Below are 25278 nucleotides of genomic sequence, written 5' to 3' on the forward strand. Positions count from 1 at the left end.
CGTGTGAAGTGAGGGTGCAGGGAGGGCAGTACTTATCATCAGCCAGATGACGTCTCACGTGTCATTGCCCTATAAACAAACATTAAAGTCCATAGACTTAGGTAGCACAAATTACACACTCCAATTGGACACGCCGCTCAAAAACAAAACAAAAATCACACCCCAGTTCGAAGTGAGCGGTGCCTTTGATGAGTTGAGCTGCTGCACCCACTATCTATCAAGTACCGGTACATGACATCATAGTCATTACTTGGGCAAGCAGAGCGCACAAGTACTGCAACCGGCTGGCTATGTACTCTATGTATGTCGGGGGATGTATGTCAGTGTCCTCTCTTGATTTGGTTACATCACCATTAACAGCCAATAAGGGACCACCATTCTAGGTGACGTACTGTAACTAAGGTACGTTTCAAGGTTGGTATAAAAGGTCAATAACGGGTCTAAAGGATTTAGAACGGCAGGGGCAAGTTGGCACCTCGACAGAGTGCATTTCTACTTTATTTTGCTATCAACTTGAATGGGAATTGGGGGCGGATTTTCTTTTGACATAACATACACACAAAGTCTGTTGGAGTGGTTAGCACCTCTCAAAAATGGACCAGTAAAGTAAGTGTCAATTTTTACACTTCCATAGCTAAATGAACATTGGGGCATACGACTGCTGCATTTGGGTGAGTACAGTACGTCTAGTCTGCTACACAAAACTAAAATGATATAAAAGGTATCTTCTGCATGTCCTGTTTGGTGCTGGAAAGAGCGTGTTGTGGTTGACATTGAACTTCTTGAGCCAAGAGTCTCTCTCTTTACAGTGCACACACACACAAACTCACGCGTGCAAGCACAGCAGTGCAGTGGCCCCCAGGTTGGTTGAGAACCCCTGGACTAGACGGTGCAGGAGGTCATGGTGGGATGAGGTAAGGTAAGGAGGATAGGGGGGGGGAAGTAGGAGTCTGCAGTTAACTTATAAATACATTCTGCTGCATGGGATGGAACCAGATGCCATTGGTGTGTGTGTGTGTGTGTGTGTGTGTGTGTGTGTGTGTGTGTGTGGACAGAGAGAGAAGACAGACTATGCAACCACTGCACACAAAATGAAGTGGAAACTGAGCTACATTTCCAAACCATCTGTCCACTGTACTGTACCAAGACATCAGACACATACTTCCCACAGGTTACAATCATCCACGGAGATTTTGAAAACATGACTAATGAGGAACAAAATCACACCCGTGTGAAGTGAGTGGTGCAACTCCGTGTGGGGGTCCCCGGGGGGTTCCCAGAAGTTCCAGACCCACAAGACCACAGGCAGGTTGCCAGCCCACGCCCGAAACAGTGTTTCGCCCCCATGTGTCGCATGGCGACGCATTGAGCTTGTAGATCAGATATTTTCAAATGATCTGTATACATTTGAAAGGGGACATTCTGCATAATGAGCACTTTCTACTTTCTGTAATTTCTGCAGTGCAGTATTGGTACTTTTACTTTAGGTAAAACATTTTAGCAGTGCTTCTTCCACCACTGGTACTGGCCGTGACGTGACTTTGCCTGGTGGGTGAAAAATGGGAGCCAGGAGGCGAGAGGTGATTGTGAATGTAGTCGTCTCACCACACTTAACCCATTTAGACCTGAGGCCCATTCTAAAAGATGTCTTCTAAATCCCCAAAGTTTTCTGAAAGACCTATGTTTCGATATCAGTGGTTCTCAACCCATTTCATGCCAAGGACCCCCAAAATATATGTAATTGACCTGCCGACCCCCATATGAAAATATGTTGTTCCCCCCCAGAAGCAAAGATATGAGTTGAAAACGTTTGGTGTGAAAGAATATATACCGGTATTCAAATATTTGCGCCACATTTAACTATCTTTCTAAAATAGCAGATCTACAAGCTTGTAGAGTGTAGTTATTACTACTACTGTGTGTGTGGTCGCATGCACTTCCGTTCTCTCGTTCTGCGATGAGAAAGCCTGATCGCGGTGATTACAGCGTCGGCTATGGGCCGTGGCGATAAAGGCGATCGAAAGAAACAGATAAGAGTGGGCGCGGGCACTTGTGAAATTCAAGATGGCGTGCGCCATTGCTGTTGACAACATCACCTAGCAACCCAATGCTAATGTGAGTAGCATTATGACTTGATCGATCATAACATAAGCACTATAAAAGACCAATTGCCATACATCACCGGCAATGGCGTTAAATGTATTAACGACCACACTTAAACCTGTGACGAAGTAGACCCTTTTTTAATCAATAGGCGGTAATAAAAGACCAATTTTATAAGTGCCAGTGACATCATGAAATCTCAAGAGCTTAACTAAAATAAAATAAGATCAAACTTTACTTGTTCATCTATTGTACACTCTGGGCCCCAATTACATACAGTTCTATCTTTAATCTCCTTTAGTTCCAGTCTCCGGCTCCAGAACTATGGAATTAACTTTTCTGAACTTCTTTGCAATCAGAACTGCAGACTCACTCCCAATCTTCCGCTGTAGTCTGAAAACGCACGTCTTCAGACTCCATCTTAGCCCGTAGCACTTGCTTTAGCACTTGCACTAGCCTCGACGGCCTTACAGGCGTATGCAAAGGCTAAACTTATAGCATTTTATGTAGACATAGTCACTCACTCACTATAGTCAAAGTATAGTGTACACTCATAGCTTCACTGTACATATTTTCTACTGTTAGACATATGCTAGGAATCCTTAGGCTTCCTTAGGATTCTTGATGACTATTTATTTAATTAATTTGATTCATTACCATGTGTTGTTCTTGCTTACTGTAAGTCGCTTAAATTATAAAATGTGTCCTCCTCCCCCTTCCCTCTGCCATCTGAGGCTTTTCTCATCATAGCCACTGAAGGCCTCTCTCCTCCCTCTCTGCTTGTGCAGATTCATGACTTAGCCCTGTTGCTGCCACACTCAAGTCAAATCTCTTTCGGAGGTATTCAGTTATCCCTCCTGCCTGCCTTGGGCCTGGACAGTGTGGAAAAATGATGCCAGGCCATATAAATCCTTTTTGCCGGGGACGCGGTCTGCAGTATATAGGGCTCATGGCGGTAATGCAGAGTAATGGTAAGGCATGGGGAGACGGGACAGAGAGGGCCACGCCCCTGACTGCTTCCATGCAGCCTTGAAGCAGAATAGCCCTCCAGAGCGCCGGGGAAAGCCACTCTATCTATAATGTAAGCCCAGAGATCATGCTATTCCTGGCCATGGCATCTATCAGGGAGGCAGCTACAGTATCGCCACCACCCCTGCTATGCCGTCATTCAAAGGGAAGATGCCATTCTTCTGTCCCCCCCCCCCCCCCCCCCAGCAGCGCAGGGAAGCCTCCCCCGTGAGCAGACAGGAAATACTGCACTAATCTGGGCCTGTCACTGCCTGCCACTCGCCTCCTCCATCTCCCTCTTTTCCCTCAAATACTGTCTCCAACACACACCCCTTCTCTTCCTGCCTGTGCGTACCTATACTTACAACGCTCAGTTTCCCAGAATCTCTGTCCCTTTGCATAAAGAGAAATCACACCCATGTGAAGTGAGGGGCGCTCTTATCATCATCATACATCATCACATTCCGGCTAATCACAACTGGCGTCCTCACTTTTCTGTCACTTTTTTATCCTCAATACATAGAGTACATTGCTCAGCCAAACAAATCATTGCTATGGGGGTGCTCAGCCTATCAAATCATCGCTAATGGGGTACACACACAAACACACAAAGCTGGGCAAAATATTTCACGAACCCTGGAGAAGGAGAGTAGTCTTACATTAATAAGTCTAGAAAAGTTTTTATGCAACTGACATCAGAACTTGAAATGCAGCAAACCCTCCCGTGCGCTCAGATCAGCCAACGCAGGGAAGCTGGAAGTACATTCACAAAAGACGCCGGGACAACGCTCCACACGTCCCAAACTCTTCTCCCTTCTGGCTCCAAAGCTATGAAAACCCACCTCTTCAGACTCCATCTTGGCCCGTAGCACTTGACTTGCCCTAGCCTCGACGACCTAACAGGCGTATGCACCAGACTTATGTAACTTTAACTTATATAGCTTTTTATGTAAAAAAAAACTCAATAGTTATATGCATAGTTTAATTATATAGATACTCCACTGTTAGGTTCTTAGCTTACGTATCATTCTTGATAGCCATTTTTTTATGTACAGTATTTGATGTATTACCATATTTTGTTCTTGCTTACTGTAAGTCTCTCTGGATTAAGAGAGTCTGCTAAATGCCTAAATTGTAAATTGTATGAACTCGCTCAAAAACCTGCCAGTCCATCATGTCCCCATTGTCACTGACTTATTCTTCTGAAATCAGTGTTCACAGCACAGTCTTAGCCCTGTAACATCCACCAAGAGAACTAAGAACGAGACATGAAGCGAGATAACTCCAGCCATGTGAAAAGAGCGGTGAGATGTGGGAGGATACGAGAGGACTTAGTGCTGTCTGGACAGCGATGAGGGGAGGCCCCTTAAGAACGGATAGAAACGAGGGAAGAGGGAGGTCGCACAGGGGGCGTGGGTGCTGAATTAAGTTCATCCGTCGGAAATACAACAGATGCCAGAGGAAAAGAGAGGGAAAGAAGGAGGAGGAGAGGTCGAAACCAGGCCACTGAGATATGTCACGTTAAAGATGCATTGTAAACATGAGTTTTACACGTAATTAAAACATAATAAAAGAAAGGCAGGGGAACACAAGAGAGGAAAACAATGCTAATCACTGGCTTCCTTTAAAACAGGCCTGAAAATCCACCTTTCAGTTCCTTCTCCCTTAGACAGATCACCCCCTCTTACACCCATCTTCTATGTTTCTTCCACTCACATTTTGTGATGATATTGAATGTTGTTATTTTTCATGTCATGTTTGTGAAATGATGAATACATGGGACCCAAATGCAAACAAGACCCCGCAAAAGGAGCGGTTGCTATCCTTGGTGCCGACCTTTCAGACCAAGTGTCTGACCGTATACTACTGTGCTGTTTTAGTATCCAAGTATTGAATAATATATATTTTTTAAAGAAGGTGCTGCTGAATTCTTATTGTGGTTACCTGGTCATACTCCAGGGCTCCGGGGTAGAGGGGCCAGCCCAGGAAGAGCTCTGCGATCACACAGCCCAGGGACCACATGTCTATGGCTTCACCGAACGGCAGGCCCAGGATGATCTCTGGAGCCCTGTGGGGGACGAGAGGAGCACAGACACACCACGGTTAATACGCAGCACAGACACACCACGGTTAATACGCAGCACAGACACACCACGGTTAATACGCAGTCGGGCTTCAGTGGTGGAGAAAAAAGCACTCAAATGTGTTACTTAACCCCATTTCTGAGATCAGATTCTAAAATTGTCTTCTACAGTTTTCTGAAAAAGATATGTTTCTATGTTAGTCGTTCTTCGACTTTTCAAAAATAGCAGACCTACAAGCTCGTAGCGTGCCACTCGGTGGCACGCTATGAGCTTGTAGGTCTGCTATTTTTCAATAGCTATATTATAACATAATGCTAACACCAAAATGGGTTCCCGCCCCAAAATGGGTTAACCCATTTAGAGTTTACAATACTTGTATAACCAGTGCCAGGCCAGACAGACATGAATGACCCCTTCAGATTGAGGCTGCGGTTTAGCGGGTCAGAGCTGCTGTGGTGTCCACGCTGGGTCGGTGAGAGGTCAGTGGCATTAGTGACACCAGGATGCCGTGTCCAGTACTTTACCCATTTAGACTAGTGATGGGAGATTAATCGGCAAACCCATCGTATCGGACGATATTGGCCTTAAACCAATCAATCGGTAATCGGTATGGGTAAAATAATTTATTGGATTTAGTTTAATTTTTTTAAATACAAATACAAAATCCTTTTGTGATGATGAAGGCTGCAAATTATATCAGTGTTTTCTGGGGAAGCTTTCGAAAAAGTCAATGGTTGGAACATTTTTAAAAAATACTTCATTCAAGCTGTTTATGTTGGGATATGAGCCAACATTAACAATAACGGCGCATCCCTAGTTTTGGAATAAAGAGGCATTGCTTTTTTCAAATTCAGCCTATACAGAATGAGATCATATCGACATTGGCTATATCGGTTATCGGCCATAATGGCAATGAATTATATCGGATATCGATATCGGCCAAATTGTCTCATCGGCACATCCCTAATTTAGACCTGATGCCAAGATAAATAAATAAAAACGTCTTCCAAATCCAGTTGGAAGCAGTTTTCTGATAAATCTATGTTTCTATGTCAGTGCTGCTCAACCTTTTTCATGTAAAAACCCCATACTAGAATTATCTGCATTTGGCCGCGGACCGCCATCTGAAAATATGTAGTTCCAGGGACCTCCCCAGAAGCAAAGATTTGAGTTAAAAACGTTTGCTCTGAAAGAATATATATATTCAAATATTTGCACCACATTTTCACAAATCTTCAAAAACAGCAGATCTACAAGCTTGTATAGCGCGGCACTCGGTGCCACACTATGAGCTTGTAGATCTGCTATTTTTCAATAGCTAAAGTATAAACATAATGCTTAAAACACCAAAAGGGGTTAAATGGGTTAACATCAGCAAGAGTACACACGTTACCAACGACAACCTGTATAATGGAATGCCAAGGTTGAGCCAGAAAATAGCAGCCAGGAGAATGAGACTAGCAGGACACTGCCAAAGACACCAAGAGCTGCCAGCCAGCAAAGTATAGTATAGTGCTGCGGGAACCAACACACGTTGCACCGGTCACGAGGACGTCCCACATTAACATACGTGGATGTACTCAAGAAAAACGCAGGAGCGCAAAGCACCAACGAACTGGCCAGGATGCATGGAGAACCGGGAATGACTGGAAGCGACGATGGAAGGCTTGCCTGAGGACCAGCTAGAGAGAGCACTACACGGTCACATCGGAAATTCTATAGTGACATGGGCGCTCAATGTAAACGCTGTTTACTTGTACCAAGTAAACAGTCTTTGCTGCTGTCGACGCAGCCCTGTCTGTCTGTCTGTACCAAAATGGCCGACATCAGAGAAACTTTGGCATACTATGTGCATCCTGGACATCACACAGTGGTGACATAATGTTGCTTTCCGTCTTAACCCATTACAACCGGGAAAGTGTTATTTTGCGTTATATATAAGATTTTTTTTAAGCATTACAACTGTGACTAAGAACTACTGATTTAGAAGGAAAGAAACGATTAATTTGTAAAACAAACCAATTTAAACTCATTTAAGTAAGTAGCCTTGTAGAGCCAAGAGGCCCATAGGGCAGGAGCCTATCTCCTGTTTCTGTAGCGTGAGGCAGCTTGATGTACAAGTACACCTCCTGGACATACCCCCAATACAACCCTTGATGCTGAGTGTCAAGCAGGGAGGCACTGGGTCCCATTTTTAGAGTCTTTGGTATGATATGGCCAGGGATTGAACCCCGACCTCTCAGTCTCAGGGCGGACACTCTAACCACAAGGCCACTGAGCTGGTAAAAAAAAAAAACTCATTTAAGCCTATTAATAAAGATATAAGACCAGGCAGCTGAAAAACTCAGCAGGAATATCTCAAAATATGAGCATGTGACGTGGCGTAATGGATAGGTTGCAACTGAAGAGGTGTGGAATGCCAAGATGTTAATATATATAGTCCTGGATTGTGTGTGTGTGTGTGTGTATATGCTGCAAACTTCTTAAATCATAGTCTTCTTAAACCGTATCCAGGCTCACTGCTTATACAAGTGGTGTTATGTTACAATATATTACAGAAGGGAGTTCCACCACGCCTCAAGCCTGTGGTAGGCTAATCTGGTGCATCTCAGAGGCAGGACAGGTATAGCAAGAGGAAGGAAGGCACTGAAGCCACTCAGATAGTTTAAGCCCTTTTTAGCGTGGCACAGAGTGCCATGCTACGAGCTTGTAGATCTGCTATTTTTGAAAAATTGTGAAAATGTGACGCAAATCTTTGAATATATATTCTTTCACATCAAACGTTTTTATCTCAAATCTTTGCTTCCGGGGTGTCCCTGGAACAACATATTTTGAGATGGGGGTCCGCGGCCAAATACATATAATTCTGGGGCTGCTTGACATGAAATAGTTTGAGAACCACTGATATAGAAACATAGGGTTATCAGAAAACTGTCAGGATTTAGAAGACATTTGTAGAACTAGAATCGACCTCAGGTCTAAATGGGTTAACACAATCTACACAAAGAGCATGAGATTGTAGGGCAATCCTCCCCTCATCACTTCATAGGATTACTGTCTCGGAACAGCTAGAAAACGCAGACCAGGGCAATCCTGTGCTTTTTATAATATTGAGCTTACCTAACCGGCTCTAGCAGCGAGGTAGCTAGACGACTAGTCTCAGAGATCTCTGGAGCCATATGGCACTGACTGGCAATGGACATGAGGCTGCATATGTCTGGCGACAGCTAACCTAGGACTTTACTAAAATAAGTTTTTAGGCTATTTAATCACATTGTCAGAATGAGTGCACGCAACAGCTGCTGAAGACAGCAACGTAGCAGGCAGCAAAACACAACCGAGCAGTTATGCTAACCATTTCAGCCTCAGGGATCGTGCCTTATTTTTACGCAGCAAGTATCTCCTGGGGGAGTATATACAGTGCATGGTATGGACACCCTCAGTTGTGACATGCCATACATATAAATATTTCGGCCTTAGCAGAGATGCTCTTCTTATCTATATATACACATTTAAACAAATCCTGCCTGTGTTCACAATCAGGTATCCAAGTCATAGACCGTATGCGGAAGTTCTGTTTAGTTTACACCCGTGCTGCCTGAACTCTGATGTCACTCACTTCACCTCTGCAGGGTTTTTTTGCAGCTTTTGCCGTTTCCGTTTTCCGTGATGTGCTGGACCAATAAAACACAGAACGCACTTGGCTTATAATAATAATAATAATAATACATACAACAACACGGAACAATAGTTCCATAATTCGCGTTAGACGCGAAGAACTGCCCGAAGGCTGGTCGAGCATCTATATACATCCTGTCTGCATAAGGGGTGTGACATCTGTGATGGGTGAGGGCAGAAATTGTTGCACTGTGTACAACTCTTACAGCACCCTAAAGAACACATTGTGCTGCTGCCTGTGTCACCACACCTTGGAGATTCAAAAACAGGGCAAGACTACATATTGTAGAGACGCTGCCTGCGTGTAGCAGTTGGCCTATAGCTGCCACAGAGACGTCAGAAATTTAACGTTGAACTGAATTGAACATTGACTGAGCATGCTAGAGAAGCTAATCAGAAGACATGCAATGTTCATAAAGAGAAGGAATGCGAGAAGGACAGAGTCAGAACTTGCGGACATAATTTTCCTTCATTCATGTATTATTTATTACTCGTGTATTGCCATAAAATGGCTCAAAAACAAGAATGTTAGGCAGACACAGATGTAATGCCAATCTATTGATTTTCACATTGTCCATTATCTCAGAAGGAAAGGAGCAGGTCTCTCTCTCCACTAAGGGGATGATGAGCGGACGTTGCCATAGTTACATGGCTCGGTCCAGTTAAACGCAACTCACAACCCTTACCAGCCTCCCTCCCGTGAATCCAAATCTATTTTCTATCCTGAGGATATGACGGCATGTAAGTCAAGGGTCTGCTGAATGCTAGTAAAGTAGGCAAGCAGTGGCCTTGTGACAATTCAATCTCACGTGGCCCCTAAGTGAGATGGCCAGATTTATGAAGAGACAAACAAACATGTACAGTAGCCAACATGTACACACGTCACACACCATCTGCAGTTTTTCAAAAGCTAAAGCGCAACATAATGCTTAAAAAACCAAAAGGGGTTCCCGTCCTGAATGGGTTGTACACTCCTAGCAGCCAACAATATTGTGTGATATTGTCTGGCTTTCCTAATAATCACCTTTCGAATAATATTTTGTTTCAGGAAAACTGAACCTTGTGTTATTCTGTGGCTTGTTAATTTACTTTCAAAAGGGAAAAACAACTACCTAACATCCCTTATTTATTTTAAACGGCTACTACAGTAATTGTGACCATAGGTCACGTTTACTATGAAAACCTGCATTTCCCGTCAGTCAGTCAGTGTGTCGTGTCACACCACGTCATGAAAGGGACCGGTTCTGACATTCCATAATGTTGATATGAGAGACACTATTTCAAAGACAGAGTTTTGCTTGCGTTATTGTTACTGCGTTATTGTTACTTACTGAAATACATAAACTAGCCATAATGCCACCAGGCCTTCAGTAAAAATACCACAAATGTCACATGTTGAACTCATTTGGTCTCCTTCAGTGAAAGTCAGTCTGCATGTAGAAAGCATCAGTGTTTAAAAAAAAGGTGACCAGCATATTTCTGAAGAAATATGCTGGCTCTGCCTATACAGCAACTATCTGAGCTATGGGGTAGAAAATGAGGATGAAACAGACGGCTTTCACATTGCAATTCATATTGCTGGTGGGATTGCACCAGGAGACAGTATACACAAAGCAAATGCAGAAACTCGAGGCATGAGCAAAACTGCTTTAAGGAACCATTGTACTTCCAGACAGAGGCAATCAGCATCTACGCTGCCTCCATCTCTCCTTCCTGCTCCCATCCCAGACCATGGCTAATGGATCCCTAATGCTGTTAAGGGGCCCGATTGGCACCTAAAAGACCATCAAAGCTCACGCCCAAAATGACCACTTGTACTCACTCCAGCCTTCTGAAGCGGCACAAGCCATCACTAAGGCCCTGCAGGCTTTCATTAGGCCCCCAGATCAGACCAATTATAGAACACCCATCAGTGTGTAGCTTCAGGGCTTCAGTTGTTCACCTACAACTGAACTACATGCCGGCATCACGGACAATGGGCTATATGCATGCACGCCATTTTGGAAAGAACTTGGGGCCCTTCCCTACTTCCTTCCTTCACATGTGTTACCGATGACACTAATGGCTTTTGTTCCATTCCGGTCAAACAGAGTCAGGCTGCTGATATTGTGCATGTTGTCTCACCTGCACATGCACCCCATGTGCAGGTTGGTGCCTTCACTGCCTTGCATGGTTTCCTCTGCCAATCCGTGTATGAATGTGTGTGTGAATGGGTGAATGAAATAATGCACAATCTATGTAAAGCACTTTGGATAAAAGGCGCTACATGTATTTGAATGCCATTTACCATACAATGGCAACAGAGAGATCTCCTCTCAAAGCGTGCTCACCCTATGAAAGCCGGCGAGTGATGGATTTCTGGAGTATATCGATACATTTGAACTACTTAGTCTGGATTAAGGAAAGCCTATGAGAAATTAGAGCTGACAGATGGAAGAAAATGTAGTACCTTCTCAGTATTATTACAGTGCGGCAAGTTTTCAATGGCAACTTTCCCAAAAAAAATACTGGAAGATCAACCTGATTGAAAAGTGCGGCGTCGGACATGAGGGTATTACATAAAGATTGTAAAAAGATCAGCTTTCTAGACAAATAACCGAATGGTTGGGAATATTCCTAGATCTGACGGCCCAAAAACACGGTTCAAACCCCTGCCCGGAAAAAAAAAAAAACTTGAAATACCCAGTACTAGTTCCCTCACCCATTCAGGACGGGAATCCCTTTTGATGTTTTAAGCACTATGTTATACTTTAGCTATTGAAAAATAGCAGACCTACAAGCTTGTAGATATTCTATTTTTGAAAAATCGTGAAAATATTTGAATATATATTCTTTCAGAGCGAATGTTGTTAACTCAAATCTTTGCTTCTGGGGAGGTCCCTGGAACATCATATTTTCAGATGACGGTCCGCAGCCAAATACAGATAATTCTGGGGGTCCTTGACATGAAAAAGGTTGAGCACCACTACTGACATAGAAACAGAAAACGTTTAGGATTAAGAAGCCATTTTTTTTAGAATCGGCCTCAGGTCTAAATGGGTTAACAGAAGGGCAGAAAACATTGCCCGACTTTCTTTTCCCCAACACGAAAAACTTTATTTTTTTCCCCCTCCCAGTCACGAGACTTGCGTGTGAATATCAGGTCTTGCGTTTGATACTTTTATGCCTCCTGGGTTGTGTATGGGTTGGAAAATGATCGTGAGTGAGACCCGAGAGGTAGGCCAACTCTTATTGAGGGGAAGTTCAATGGCTCCACTGTCTGAAATGTCACGGACTGTGTTCAAAGGTTTCCAAAGAACCTTGTATGCTACAGGGAAAACCACCTTCAGGAGCAGTGCAGATGGGACAAAAAGCAAGAGACATCTTCAAAGAGCTTTCCATGGCTGCCAGCAGTCCTTCCTTTTCAAAAAGGTAGGGTTTCATTCCATTCCCTCCTGCTAAATACCAATAGCATTCTATTGCCAATTATATTCCACTTCAGTAACAAGAGAAAGTGAGCAAGCAGTTCATTTTATCCTATACGTACTGTATACAATTAAATGTAACTTCTGAGGCTGCATTTTCTACTTTGGTTTTGCTGCTTAGGTGCTTGAAAAGTGCCTGGGCTACATTTGCTACTTCTCTACTAGCGACCGTAAAGACTAAGCCAATGGGAGACCCATAAAACCCATAGTTCGAACGGCATGAAAACCCATGCTCTGAACGCCACAACGTGAGTTAGTATTGGCTGCTGTTGTGTAAGGGGTTGGACGGGTGGAGCGAGTGGAAACAGAAGCTAATGTTATGAGCATATGGAGCTAGAGGAAAGCCATAACAAACCATAAAATGTCAGAAACGATCAAAAACATCGGCCGGGAGCTTGTAACGGGGAGAAAAAGGGAAAAGATACACAACGGAGACAACCAAGCAGCAGCACTTGAGTGGTGCAACCACTCCATTACGGAGCTTTGTGTGTCCCTGGGTCCCTGGCTGGCTGTGTTCCTGGCTGGCTGGTTGTGTTTGAGCACAAAAATAGCGTTTGGTTGGTTTTCACAATCAAGTGTCACTGTTGCGCAGCCTAACACACACGCACACACAGCATATATGAGGATTTCGGGTGCGACAGTACAGTACAGTAGTACAGTACAGTACAGTGACCCGCTGAGGACCCCCACACGGTAACTCTGTCCTTTCTCAACCGTTTCTGAAGCGGGGCGGCTCGCTGAAACCGGCCCAGCCCCCTGGGCGTGTTCCTGGGGGTCTGTCATTTCTCTACCGTTTAGGTAGTCTGGGTGTTCCGGGGACCCCCACACGGAGTTGCACCACTCACTAATGTATACAAAATGGTATAATAATGGTAGCCAACTACAATAGCATCAAGTCTAGCTATAAAATATTAAGAAAACCGCAGCTTTTTGTCCAGTGTAAGCCAATGTCAGCAAACACCAATGGACAACGCTGAGCACAGCACTGGCACGCCATTGCACCAGACAGAAGTTGAGAGCAGTGGTTTTCAACCAGTGGGCCGGGGACCACTATCAGTGGTCCTTGAAGGGATTCCAGGTGGTCCCCAGATAAATGGACCCTTATACAGTAGATCTTTAACTCTTGAGAGCGTAACATGAAACCAGGTTACATTTTACGCTCTCAAGAGTTAAATTATTGTTAAATGTCAGCATTATTTAATTTAAAAGACATCTACACAATTAGAGAATGTAGAAGAATTGTTATTTTGATCAACGTTTGCCCGTTATCTCTCCTACGGTACCAACATCAATATAGCATGGAATTGTGGACAGAATCGTGTCCAACGACAACACAATATTCTAGGTTTCGAGTCTGAGAGGCTAAATGTCATCAAATGGTGGTCCGTGGCTTAAATGCCATGCCAATTAAATAATGGGCCTTGATATGAAAAGGGTCGAAAACCACATCAGCCTCAAGATTGCACTACATTTTTGCTCGTCCCTTGTGGATTGCCTTTTGACCAATGAAAATCAGGCTGGATTTGTGTGGTCAGTGGTCAGCGAGTTCAACAGCATGTTCCTTCACCTCAAAACAGCTGCCTCCCTTCCCTCTCCGAGCTTCTCTCTGCCTCTTGTCCGTCCAACAGAACAAACAAACAAAACACGAGGCTAGATCCCAGAGCAAGCGGGGGAAATTTGCTCCCCATCTCTGGCCTGGGGCTTGGGAAGGGATGCTGTGTGGACTGGACACAAACAAGACTGAAATACAAATGTGACAGAGTCTGATGCAACATGCTGTATTAGGAGATATATATATTATATATACATACAGTACATATACATATACATACCTCTCACACGTTAGTAGTGAGTTGGAAGTTTATTTATTTGATTTTGTACTTTTTATCATAATCTTTCACTGGTACATGTACGTTTTTCACAATAACCATTCCACATTAATCACTATTTTCATGTGCGAGTGTCGGCTTCTGACACTCTCCAAAACGATGTAAGCACCGGAAAAGTATTTATATTTATGTATATTATAGGGCTGTCCCCGACTAAGGATTTGTATAGTCGACTGATAGATGAATACATTTGCTGTTAGTCGACTAATAGTCGACTGAGCACCCCCCCCCCCCCAAAAAAAAGAAAAGAAAAAACCCCTTTTTTTTTTTTTTTTTTTTTTTAACATCGACTGAGAGGCTTGTCATTAGCCAGATTGAGCACAGCAGGTGAGATTGAGATTCTGGAGTCTATCAGGCCAGCGCACTGTGCGATTCAAGTAACAGGCAGTGGCACATTGCCACACAGGCAGACACACTCCACATGCACATTGGAGATTTGAACAGTCAGAATGTTCAAATGTGTTTATGTCCCCCACAGACCTAGTGGAATAATACAATATTTTTGTATATTTTTGTAAATATTGTATTTTTATATACAATATTTTGGGGCAAACCCCCCCCCCCCCCCCCTTTTTTTTTTTTTTTTATGAACATCGACTAAGAGGTGGTCAGTCGACTGAGACCCGTTCCGATCGATTAGTCGACTATTCGACTAATCGAGGTCAGCCCTAGTATATTATAGTTAATACATCTATCCAACGCCTAGCTTAACAAAATATCCTTGGCCGCTAGGAGCCGGCAGCAGTCCTGGTTCAGCGTTCCTCTTCCATATAGACAAACACTATAATGACAACGGAGCTACAAGTGGGGTTGCTAAAACTACCAAAATGAACCCAAAGTATGACTTCAAGGACAAATTATATGCATTTTATGAACTGTATGGTGCTGGTTACTAGAGAAGGTGGTCCACTAGTCAAGTTGTACACATTATGTCAACATAATGCAGCTTGAAATTCGTATCAAAAAATGTAAATAATCACCTTCCAAAATAGATTTGGCCAAGTCAAATGGGAAAGACAATTTGAAAGCCATGGGTCCAACTGTCTCAACCAACATATCAACACTTTCTGGTAAGAGACAAGTAAGCCCACTTGGTATTCAGGTCAGGACTGGTTTCCAGTTAACTGACATCACTTCACTGGATCAATTCTGAATTATATTAGTGCAAGTCAGCATGAGAAGAGTTAAGGTGGCCCCGGGGAACACCAAAAGCTTAAATAACATGCTATTAGATGTCATCAATCTATATAGCTTCAGTCACAACCTCTTCCTCTGCTGAGACAAGCAAATGCAGTGCCATAGTCAATAAAAGAAGAGACCTGATCTGCACTGAAAACAAATAAAAAATATATACAATTTCTAGTATTAAAGATGGTATAAGCCATATGGTTTTGTAGAAAAAAAATGTTTATAAAAGAAAATGCAAAATAAAAAAGCTCTATATTCTAATGGTAATCATTGCAATAGTGTGTTTTTTGTTCAGTAACAGCCACCATGTCTCTCTCCCTCTTCAGACGAGAGCTACACGTTGGGCAGACGGCTGGATGCTCTCATATTTACTTGCCTTTCAATTAAATGTTTGCATTTACTTGCCCATTAAGACCTTAACCACTTTAACAATTATTTTTAAAATAGCAGATCTACAAGCTCATAGCCGTGCTACTTGTAGAGATGCTATTTTTATGTATTTACTGCATCTTGAAATGTGGCGCAAATCTTAGAATATATATTCTTTCCCGGTAAACGTTTTTTTTTAACTCATATCTTTGCTTCTGGGGTTTCCTGGTACAAAAAAATAATTCAGATGGGGGTGGGCGGCCAATTACATAAAATTGTGGGGGTCCTTGACATGAAAATGTTTATGCAGAAAACTGTCAGGATTTGGTAGACAATTTTAGAATCTGGTCTCAGGTCGTAATGGGTATAGACAACAAACAAGACAAGCTACACGTTGGGCAGACGGCTGGATGCTCTCATGTTTATACTCGCCTTTCATTTGACCCCTTCCAATATAGGCCTAACTTAACTCATGGGACTAAACAATGCAACAGATATAGGCTATGGCTGTTGACAGTATCAAGTACTGTATGACACATGGGTTGACTGGCCTCTGGGAATAATGTTGCTTCGCTACACGTCTCTCTCTTCCGCAAACTACAGTAATTCCACACACCCTCGGCCGGCCGCACTCTGCATTATTCATTGGAACACAGAGCAGGTCCTAAATAGGGGCTGACGTAGTCGCTGTACTCGTACCTACCTACACCCTTAGTTTGAGAAAACAAGGCCTATAGTCACGTTTAGCCCAGATGTAAACAACCCAGTGACCTGACATGGGAGCAGCCCTGAGAACTCGTTGGTTCAATTCAGGACGGTGCATTGTTGTGGCTCGTTCTTTCATTCTGTTCTTAGTGCTTTGATGTTACTTTGAATCATATAAAGCGTTTAGCCAGTCCTGCAAGAAAAGAGTTCCGTTTCAAATGCCACTCCTGTGGCCACGATGGACAGACAATCGTCATGGTTTGTGTTTTCCGGGTGGTGCAGTCAGTGCAGAGTTAAGAGTAGTTCACCCCAGACATTTACCACAAAAACCTATTTTCCATCAGTTACCCACGCCATGAAGCCTTGAATTCATGGGGATGTTATTGTCGCATTCCTAAGCCAAAAATTCTCCTACGCGAGACTACGCCGGTCGGGTCATCAAATTATTGGTTTAGGAATGAGACAAAAAAACCACCCAAAAAATCCATGATTTCAAGGCTTCATGGTGTGTGTAATTGATAGAAAGTTTTTTGGGGGTGAACCTTTAAATGAGAGCGCGGCTCGATTCCTTACAGTGCCTATGGCTTGGCCGAGCACTGTCACGAACACAGTCCGCTATGTTCACAGGTGGTAAAGCCGGCAGGGGAGGGCCCATTTCTGTCACTCTACTAGAGACTACAGCTACAGGTTGGTCAGGTAAGGGTTGGCAACAAATTATGAAAGAAAATCATCATCATCATCATCATCATGGTTGTCAAGAAAACCTGACTTCTCAGCCATAAAGATTAATAAGGCTAAACAGTGCACAGCATTTATCTTAGTAAGTTATTGAGGTGGGCTGCTGGAAGCCCCTATACACATTGCACAAACTAACGCCAACCTCTTCTTTCTAACTAAACAGGGAGGTTTAATCTAACTATATTTGGGGCCAGTGTCTGTGTGTGTTTTTGTTTTACTTTTATGGGAAGTGTGTATATCATCCATATACTGTACAGTCAACTTTGCCCCAGATTTTGGCCTACTGCGCATGTGCTAAGTAATTGAGTGAAAGTAATCTGATCCCACCCAGAAGAGCCACTCTTCATTCAACACACACACACACACACACACACACACACACACACACACACACACACACACACACACACACACAATTTCTGAGATGTACAGCTATTTTCATTTTAGGCCAAGCAAAATAAAACGTTGGTCTCCGATTGGATGTCATTTTTGGGCTGAGTAGGTAGGGATTGGAAACACCAACCCAGGGATCATTGGACGACCTGCTCTACCTCCTGAGCCACCGCCGCACACTCTACAAGCTCGAATGTAAATATCTGCTGTTTTTCAAAAGGTAAAGCATAACATTTAAAATGGTTAACGTGGTTAAACGCCAAAGTGACACAGACGCGTTCCAGGTCTTCCATGGGCGAGGGGAGACATGAGTATTCTGGGAATAGTACAAAGAAAATGTGTCGTGAGTTGTGACACACTGAATACTAAATAGTTTGTAGTGATGGACCACTATGACCACTCTTAACAGCATTTAAACATCTCTCAGCTTACTGAACAAACACAATCTCTCCATTAGGCCTACTTATTGCATACATAAACAGAGTAAGCCGTCAGAAACCATGGCAGCCTTGAAAACAACCCAGCCATGCCAATGTCGTTGCCTTCATAGTATGGCGTTTTCAAGGTGAGGCCTCACCGAGTAGAAAAACACCAACCCTGCCACAGGGCTTTTCCAATACATCATAACACTTAATTATTTCTCAAATAGCAGCAGTTGCCAATATATCTGCCACAACATACACACAACACTTTATAGACTAAAGCATTAAGATAGGCTAAATTAGCATGAATAATACATACTACAGGGCCTGTTATTGAGGCTGTGCATGCCCCCTTTCCCTCCTGAAAATGGGCATACGCACAGGAGAACTGTTGGCACACAGGTCATGTTGGCTGATGGGTTCAAGGCACAGAAGAGGTTTTTCTCTGTGGGCAGTGTGAATGTGCCCAGATGTCACTACAACAAAATACTGCCGGCAGCCCGTCATAAACAAATGAGGTAAAATAAATGTAGAAACTAATTTCTCAAGATAGAGAAATAAATGTCCACTAGGAAGGGTCAAAAAAGGGTGCTGGTGCTCAGTCAATTAGGGCATGGACCACTCTGTCGCGAGGACCCGAGTTCAAATACGACTCCCGTCGTGTCTTGCATGTCTCCCTTCTGTCGGTCCTCTCGGTTTCCTGTTACTCTGCTCTCCTTAAAGATGCATTGGGAGGCGAGCCATTACAACTTGCCAAAAACCCCACAACTAAGCCTACAAGGACTTGTAAGGTCTTTGTAACAGCGGTATTATATTTCATCAATATGATGGACATCTTTCTATGTATATTCGTTGGCCTCCTGTTTGAACATTAAGGCATTTTTACGATTTCATACCTGTGCAATACATGTAACAAATATTGTCAAGCTGTTTTATTACTAGCACATGTTTAGTGTTTAAGTGTTCACAGGCATTTATTTGAGATATGCTATATGTATTACGATTCCTCGGCGATGGCTAGCACGGTGGCTAGCATTTAGCAAGGGGTAACATCAGAGAAGGCAGGTGGTTGTCTACACAAATGGTTCCCAAACTTTTTCATGTCAAGGACCCCCAAAATGATACTCATTATCCTGCGGACCCCGCATTTGAAAATATATGCCAAGGACCCCCATAAGAGAAGACTTTTACGGCTCTAGCAGTGATTCTCAACCATTTTAATTTCAAGGGACCCAGGTTCTACCTGATTTCGGCTACAGTCCCAAGTCCCCTATTTAATGGCATTTCTAATCTCTGGGACCCCAATGAATATTGTAAAATATAAGTCTGATATAAGTTAATTTAACTCATAGAGTGTACAAATGGAACCAAATGGACCTGTTAAGGGTCTATTTGGTTCCTAATTATCATTCAGCTGGGGACCCCCTGGAACTCCCTCAAGAACCCCTGGGGGTCCCCAGACCCCACTTTGGGAACCACTGCTCTACACTATATCTATATATATATATATATATATATATATATATATGGTGTGTATTCTGTATGTATACCCCGTATACTATAGATAGCTAGGCAACTAGGCATGAAGATACTTCACATACAAGATATGCATTTGAATAATAATGTCAAAACCAATGGAGAAGGTAACCTTTGACATCTTTAAATTAAGTCAGGATAGTTTTTCCTTGTTCCTCTTGTAGAACATAATGCTATTGCCCTGTGTTTGTTTACTCTGTCTGTTGCTAACATCAGTAGGCTGAGAGACAGCCTTGATGAATGATTGATGAGCATCGAGCATGCTTAGCAAAGTGAAAGACGGGTCAGACAAAAGCCAGGTACCTGAGAGGAATGACCATACCAACACACACACCCACCCACAGACACAGGACACCCGATAATAAACCATCGGTGCACACATGCACCGTTACGGTGTATGCACACGCATGCACAACTGAGATCATGTCTGTGTTCAACATTAACACCCGACAACGAACAACTGACTAATAAGCAAAGACAATAATTATAAACATTAACGCACAATCCAAAGCATAAGCATGAGATGGAGTGCTAGAGCGTACGTTTATCAGGACACAAAAGGGGACCGAGATGAGATGAAGTCAGAGCTAGAAGATCATCCCCTAATAGCCCGCGACAGATACCTGGCGACAGGGAGTCATTAGGTTCCCTTGGAAACTGCCGTTGTTGGTGGACAGAACGTTTACAGCGTGTCATCTCTGTTCAGTGAGGACATGGGACACTAAGTGGCAATTCCTCAAACATTACACGGTACATCTGCACTGACGTCATGCTAGTGCGTCAGCTATTTGAACAAGGTGAAAACGCGAGGGCACACACACACACACACAAACAGAAGAGCAACATGCCCCAGTAGCTTAGGCAGCCTTATAGTGCATTCTGGCAGGAGGGAATCCATAGGTTCTTTTTTTATTGCTGAACGTGCGAACCACAACTGTAACATAAGATCAGATGACAAACCTTTATTGATCCCCAGGGGGAATGTAGGTGTCACAGCAGCAAAAGCAGGAAGTTTAGAGTAATCCATCCTTTCGTGCGTTTATTTCATGCGATACATTTTCATTAACTCAGTTTGTGTTCAAGTTAAAGTCCTACTATTTGTCACATACATTGCTGTATACATTTGACCCATCTCTTGGAGCGCTGAGCCACACTCGGGAATCATTTGTCGTTGATCTAACCCCCAAATCCAACCCTTTTTTTTGTATGTTTTTGGTATGACCCGGCCGGGGATCGAATCCAGACATCCCACTCCCGAAGCCCACTGAGTACATACAGTACAATACAAACAGCAACATATTTTGAAACAAAGTCCATTTTCACCAGCCCGTGAACAAAAAACATCAACTTGTATGAATGAGGCAACACCAAATTAATAGTTTGATGTGAAATATTAGTCAATGGCATTTTCATATTGTTATTTTGTCATGCTCATAGTAGCATTGAATGAGTTTTCTCAAGAACCAAAACAAAAGGAAAATTCTTTGAAAATACAGACAGCATGGTGGGACAGTCACTGGTTGAGTGTTCAATAATGTTATTTATACTGTACAGTGCCATGGGTGAAATACAGTACAGAGTATTGAAAATACAGTTTTTGTATTTATGCTCTGGGTGGCAAACAACACACGCTAAACACACCATGACATCCTTGCTGATTCAATATAAAAGGCAGGAAGGAACAAAGACAAGCCACGAGAACATGACATGAGAGGTACAGTACGGTACCAAGAGATTATAACCAAACCAACGAACACAAGGCGTTTCACAGTGGAGTGTTTCTGGCTGCAGAGCACTGCAAAAAGCAGCTGACAGAAGGGCATAATTAACCAAGTCTTCAAGGTGCACTGGATTACAGCTACAATCTAAACCTAATCTAAGGCCTACAATTATCACGTTCAGGCTCAACAAACAGATCTTGGAATAGAGACGGCTAAGAGGGTCAGTGCGCTTCACCAATAACAGTGTCAAGGAGGGGAGATGGTAGTCTGGCCAATCAGCGTGGGCGGCTCAGGGCCCTGTGATTGACAGACGCTGATTGTCTCTTGACCTCTCACACCCACCAGACCCAGTGCTTGGGGCCAGACCGGTCTGCAGAAGACACAAAACACCCACCAGACCCAGTGCTTGGGGCTAGACACTAGACAGGTCTGCAGAACACCCACCAGACCCAGTGCTTGGGGCCAGACCAGTCTGCAGAAGACACAAAACACCCACCAGACCCAGTGCTTGGGGCTAGACACTAGACAGGTCTGCAGAACACCCACCAGACCCAGTGCTTGGGGCTAGACCGGTCTGCAGAAGACACATGATGATAATGTGAATTCACACGATGTGACTTCAGGGGTATAGTGGCCGGTAGAGTGACCAGATGGAGAACCGTGAGGTTCCCATTTCGATCCCCAGAGCTCCCCCAGAGTCACTGTCAAAGTGTCCTTGAGCAAGACTCTAGTCTGAACCCATAATTGCTCCCATGTGCAGCTTAGTACCTTGCAAGTTGCATGGTTTCCTCCGCCATCGGTGTATGAATGGGTGAATGTAATGCACAATCTATGTTTCTACGCTTTGGATAAAAGAGCTATATAAATGCACCATTTACCATTTAGTGACCCTCTTCTGGGGCTTGGCGAAAATTAAACAGCACATCTATAGACAAATCTATGGCCCCATAGGGGGGCAATCATAGCTGCGGTGTCACATTAAGCGCAGCTCAACACCGCAGCACTGATTGCATACAGCTGCCCTGCAGGGCACGGCTCTGCGGATTCGTCTTTAAGCCATCAACGCGTTGTGTTGTTATGAATGGACCAAGTCACCAAATGCAGACCCTTGGAGTACCCTGAATCCCCGATCAACAAAGGATATGGGGTTAAGTGGTTAGAAAGCACTACTACAGTGCCAAATTGGCAGAGGAGGAATTACGTAGTCGTACTAACAAACACAAACTGGCTAAATCTGAGGGCATAGATAGAAAAAGACTACATTTTATGTCTGAAAATCTAGCTGAGAGGATGATTCATTCAGAATGAATAAATTAACACTCACTACATCAAATATATTTTGGGCTCTCTCTGTGTGTGTGCACACACACACACACACACACACACACACGCACACACACACACACACACACAAATACAAAAAGAGAAACAGCTGACGATAGATTTGGTTGACCTTGGAACACGCAAGTGAGACCTCTCTCTCTCTCTCTCTCAAGCATTTCAGTGTGCCGCCCCGGCCTCTTTCATTCTGGCTGCTGCCCATGCACTTCACCATCTATAGAAGTCAAACCACACTGGCTGCTACAGCTATTTTAAGCACCTTTCGTCCCCTTTGCCCTACAACACCACACCCTCGCCCGCCGTACGCTGTGCATGGGAGCTCCTCTCCGTGTGACGGATATTGAACATACACTTAGAAATGTCAAGATCATTCCTAATCACGTGCGTTGTGCACGTGTTTGGATTAGAGTGTATCAACATTGTAGACATCAGTCACATCTACACTACCAAATACCAAGATCTGATATTCTTTTTTTTTTTTTTTACATATTCACATTGTAAAATCTGTGAAAATTGTAGGCGAATACCACTCCACGCAGAGCCTCATGTAACGTTTCATTTCCGTATATTATTTGTGATTAGCACAGGGAGAAAATTAGGTATGATAGGTGCAAGTTACTGAACACAGAAAACAAGAAGTTAACCGAAAACTAGCCTCGGTACACAGACTTATATTTTCGTTCGCATCGGCTCAAAAACGGAAAGCCAAATATCCAAATATTATTAAATTAAATTTCAGAATGGTAGACCTCAGGCCTGTACCATACCAGGCCTCAGGCCTGAGGCCTACCATTGCGTGGCACATCTATGCACGAAATGTCTATGTTCACAGGCTTCTGTGTGCGGCTTAGAGGGTATTTGAGCATGTGCAGCACTACACGTCTTACACCATATGCATTTGGGAAACCCAGCCAATATGTCTCTCCACCAAAGACAGAAAGAATGCTGAAAATTGCATAAAGACAAATGGAGCCGAAGAAATGTGTCACAAAAGCTCATGGCAAAGAGAGCGGACAGACAATAGTCACAGCAGTCGCACGGTTAACTTCCTTTTCCCACAGAAAGTCAATTAGTCAAAGGAAGACCAGTTCTATTCTGAGCAACTTCCCAAAATGTGGTGCATTTACCAGAAGTGAGTGAATATGGGCCTGCTCATTAACACAGGACATTGCTTCAGAATGCTATTCAATACACCCTGTGGCAAAATCAAATGCAATACACACAAAAAGAAAATGTAATCCATTAACAAAAACAGTCAACATGCAATCAACAGCCTGAATGTACGCATGCATGCATTGACTTTACACTATGATCCACATTCCACAATGCTGCTTGGTAAAGTATTTGTGCTTTTCTGCTTTTCTCAAGACCAGCAGCAAAAGAATACAGGTCATGGCAACTGTTCACTTCTCACCTGTCAGAGAGGAAATCTACAGTGACTACAAACAAAACCAGCTATTTGCATGTTCCTTCCACGGCACACTGCTTCGATGGCACATCGTGTACGCCACACAAATTATTCAAATGTCAATGTAAATGGCGCTGCCAAATAGATACCACTGAACTGAATGTTCCCCACTGACAGGAAAGCCCAGTCCATCGTTTATCATCACCTCGGACAGCAAGAACAATTGTTTTTAAAGTCTCATCACCCCTGGTCTGGAGTGGACCCAACTCAAAGAACTTAACTGAAATCCCACTGGAGTCTTAATCAGTGCAATAAGTGCAATAGACGTAGAAATCAAAGTCGTACGATTAGTCACACGTTACCGCAGTGAAATTTTTTCTCCGCATTTGACCCATCTCTTGGAGCGGTGCGCCACAGTGTGCGCCACGCTCGGGAATCATTAGTTGATTTGACCCCCAATCCATCCCTGAGTGCCAAGCAGGGAGGCATTGGGTCCTATTTTTGCAGTCTTTGGTATGACCCGGCCGGGGATCGAACCCCCGACCTCCCAGTTTCAGGGCGGACACTCTAACCACAAGGCCACTGTCTGGTTATGTGGTGGCACTGAAGTATACAGTATAAACCAGTGGTTCCATAATGATGCACCATTAGGTCCCTTGTGTGCCTTGGGATTTTATGACAAACGCATTCATTAATTAATCAATGCATGAATCAATCTAAAGGTGTTCTGCTGCCTTTAAACAGGACATACTGTACATGCAATTAATGTATGCATCCACTGAAAGGGCCCTATTTCAAAGCATTGCCAGCAGTTCTGAACTATGAAATGTGCTTAGTTAGTTCCATGGAAAACTACCCTATGGTACTGCCAAGTTGCCAAATGTCTGCAAAGTAGGCTGCGTTTGTTTATGGAGCAGCCTCAACTTTTTATGACATCGCAGAAAAGGAGTCCTGGGACTGTTGTTGGATGATTTGGGAAATTTGACAAAAAGAAAAAAACAACAACTTAAGAGTCAGGACAAAGACAGAGTTGGTAATGAAATCGTATTTTCAAGATACTACTAGGGACCCCCCTCGTTATCATTATTGGTGAATGTGGTGGCGAAGGAGCCTAAATAAATACCATTCTGACACATTTTCATTCTGGGTAGGGTATGTGCGTTATAAACTGTATTTCAGCCTTGCTAACCATTAATTAACCAGATGTTGGCCAACCATTGAACTAGGATAT

At 43.5% G+C, this 25278-nt stretch overlaps 1 protein-coding gene across 1 annotated transcript in view; it reads right to left on the bottom strand.

Moving 5' to 3' along the window:
• hipk3b (homeodomain interacting protein kinase 3b) overlaps positions 1-25278 on the bottom strand; it is a 68470-nt gene that overhangs the window by 29680 nt on the left and 13512 nt on the right. Inside the window, exon 3 of the mRNA XM_080760611.1 lies at positions 5056-5179. Coding sequence (XP_080616737.1) covers positions 5056-5179 — 124 coding nt within the window. The remainder of the gene's footprint in view (positions 1-5055; positions 5180-25278) is intronic.

The sequence above is a fragment of the Protomyctophum bolini genome (genome assembly GCF_963924005.1).
Source record: "Protomyctophum bolini genome assembly, chromosome: 1".
In the NCBI taxonomy this organism is placed as follows: Eukaryota; Metazoa; Chordata; class Actinopteri; order Myctophiformes; family Myctophidae; genus Protomyctophum; species Protomyctophum bolini.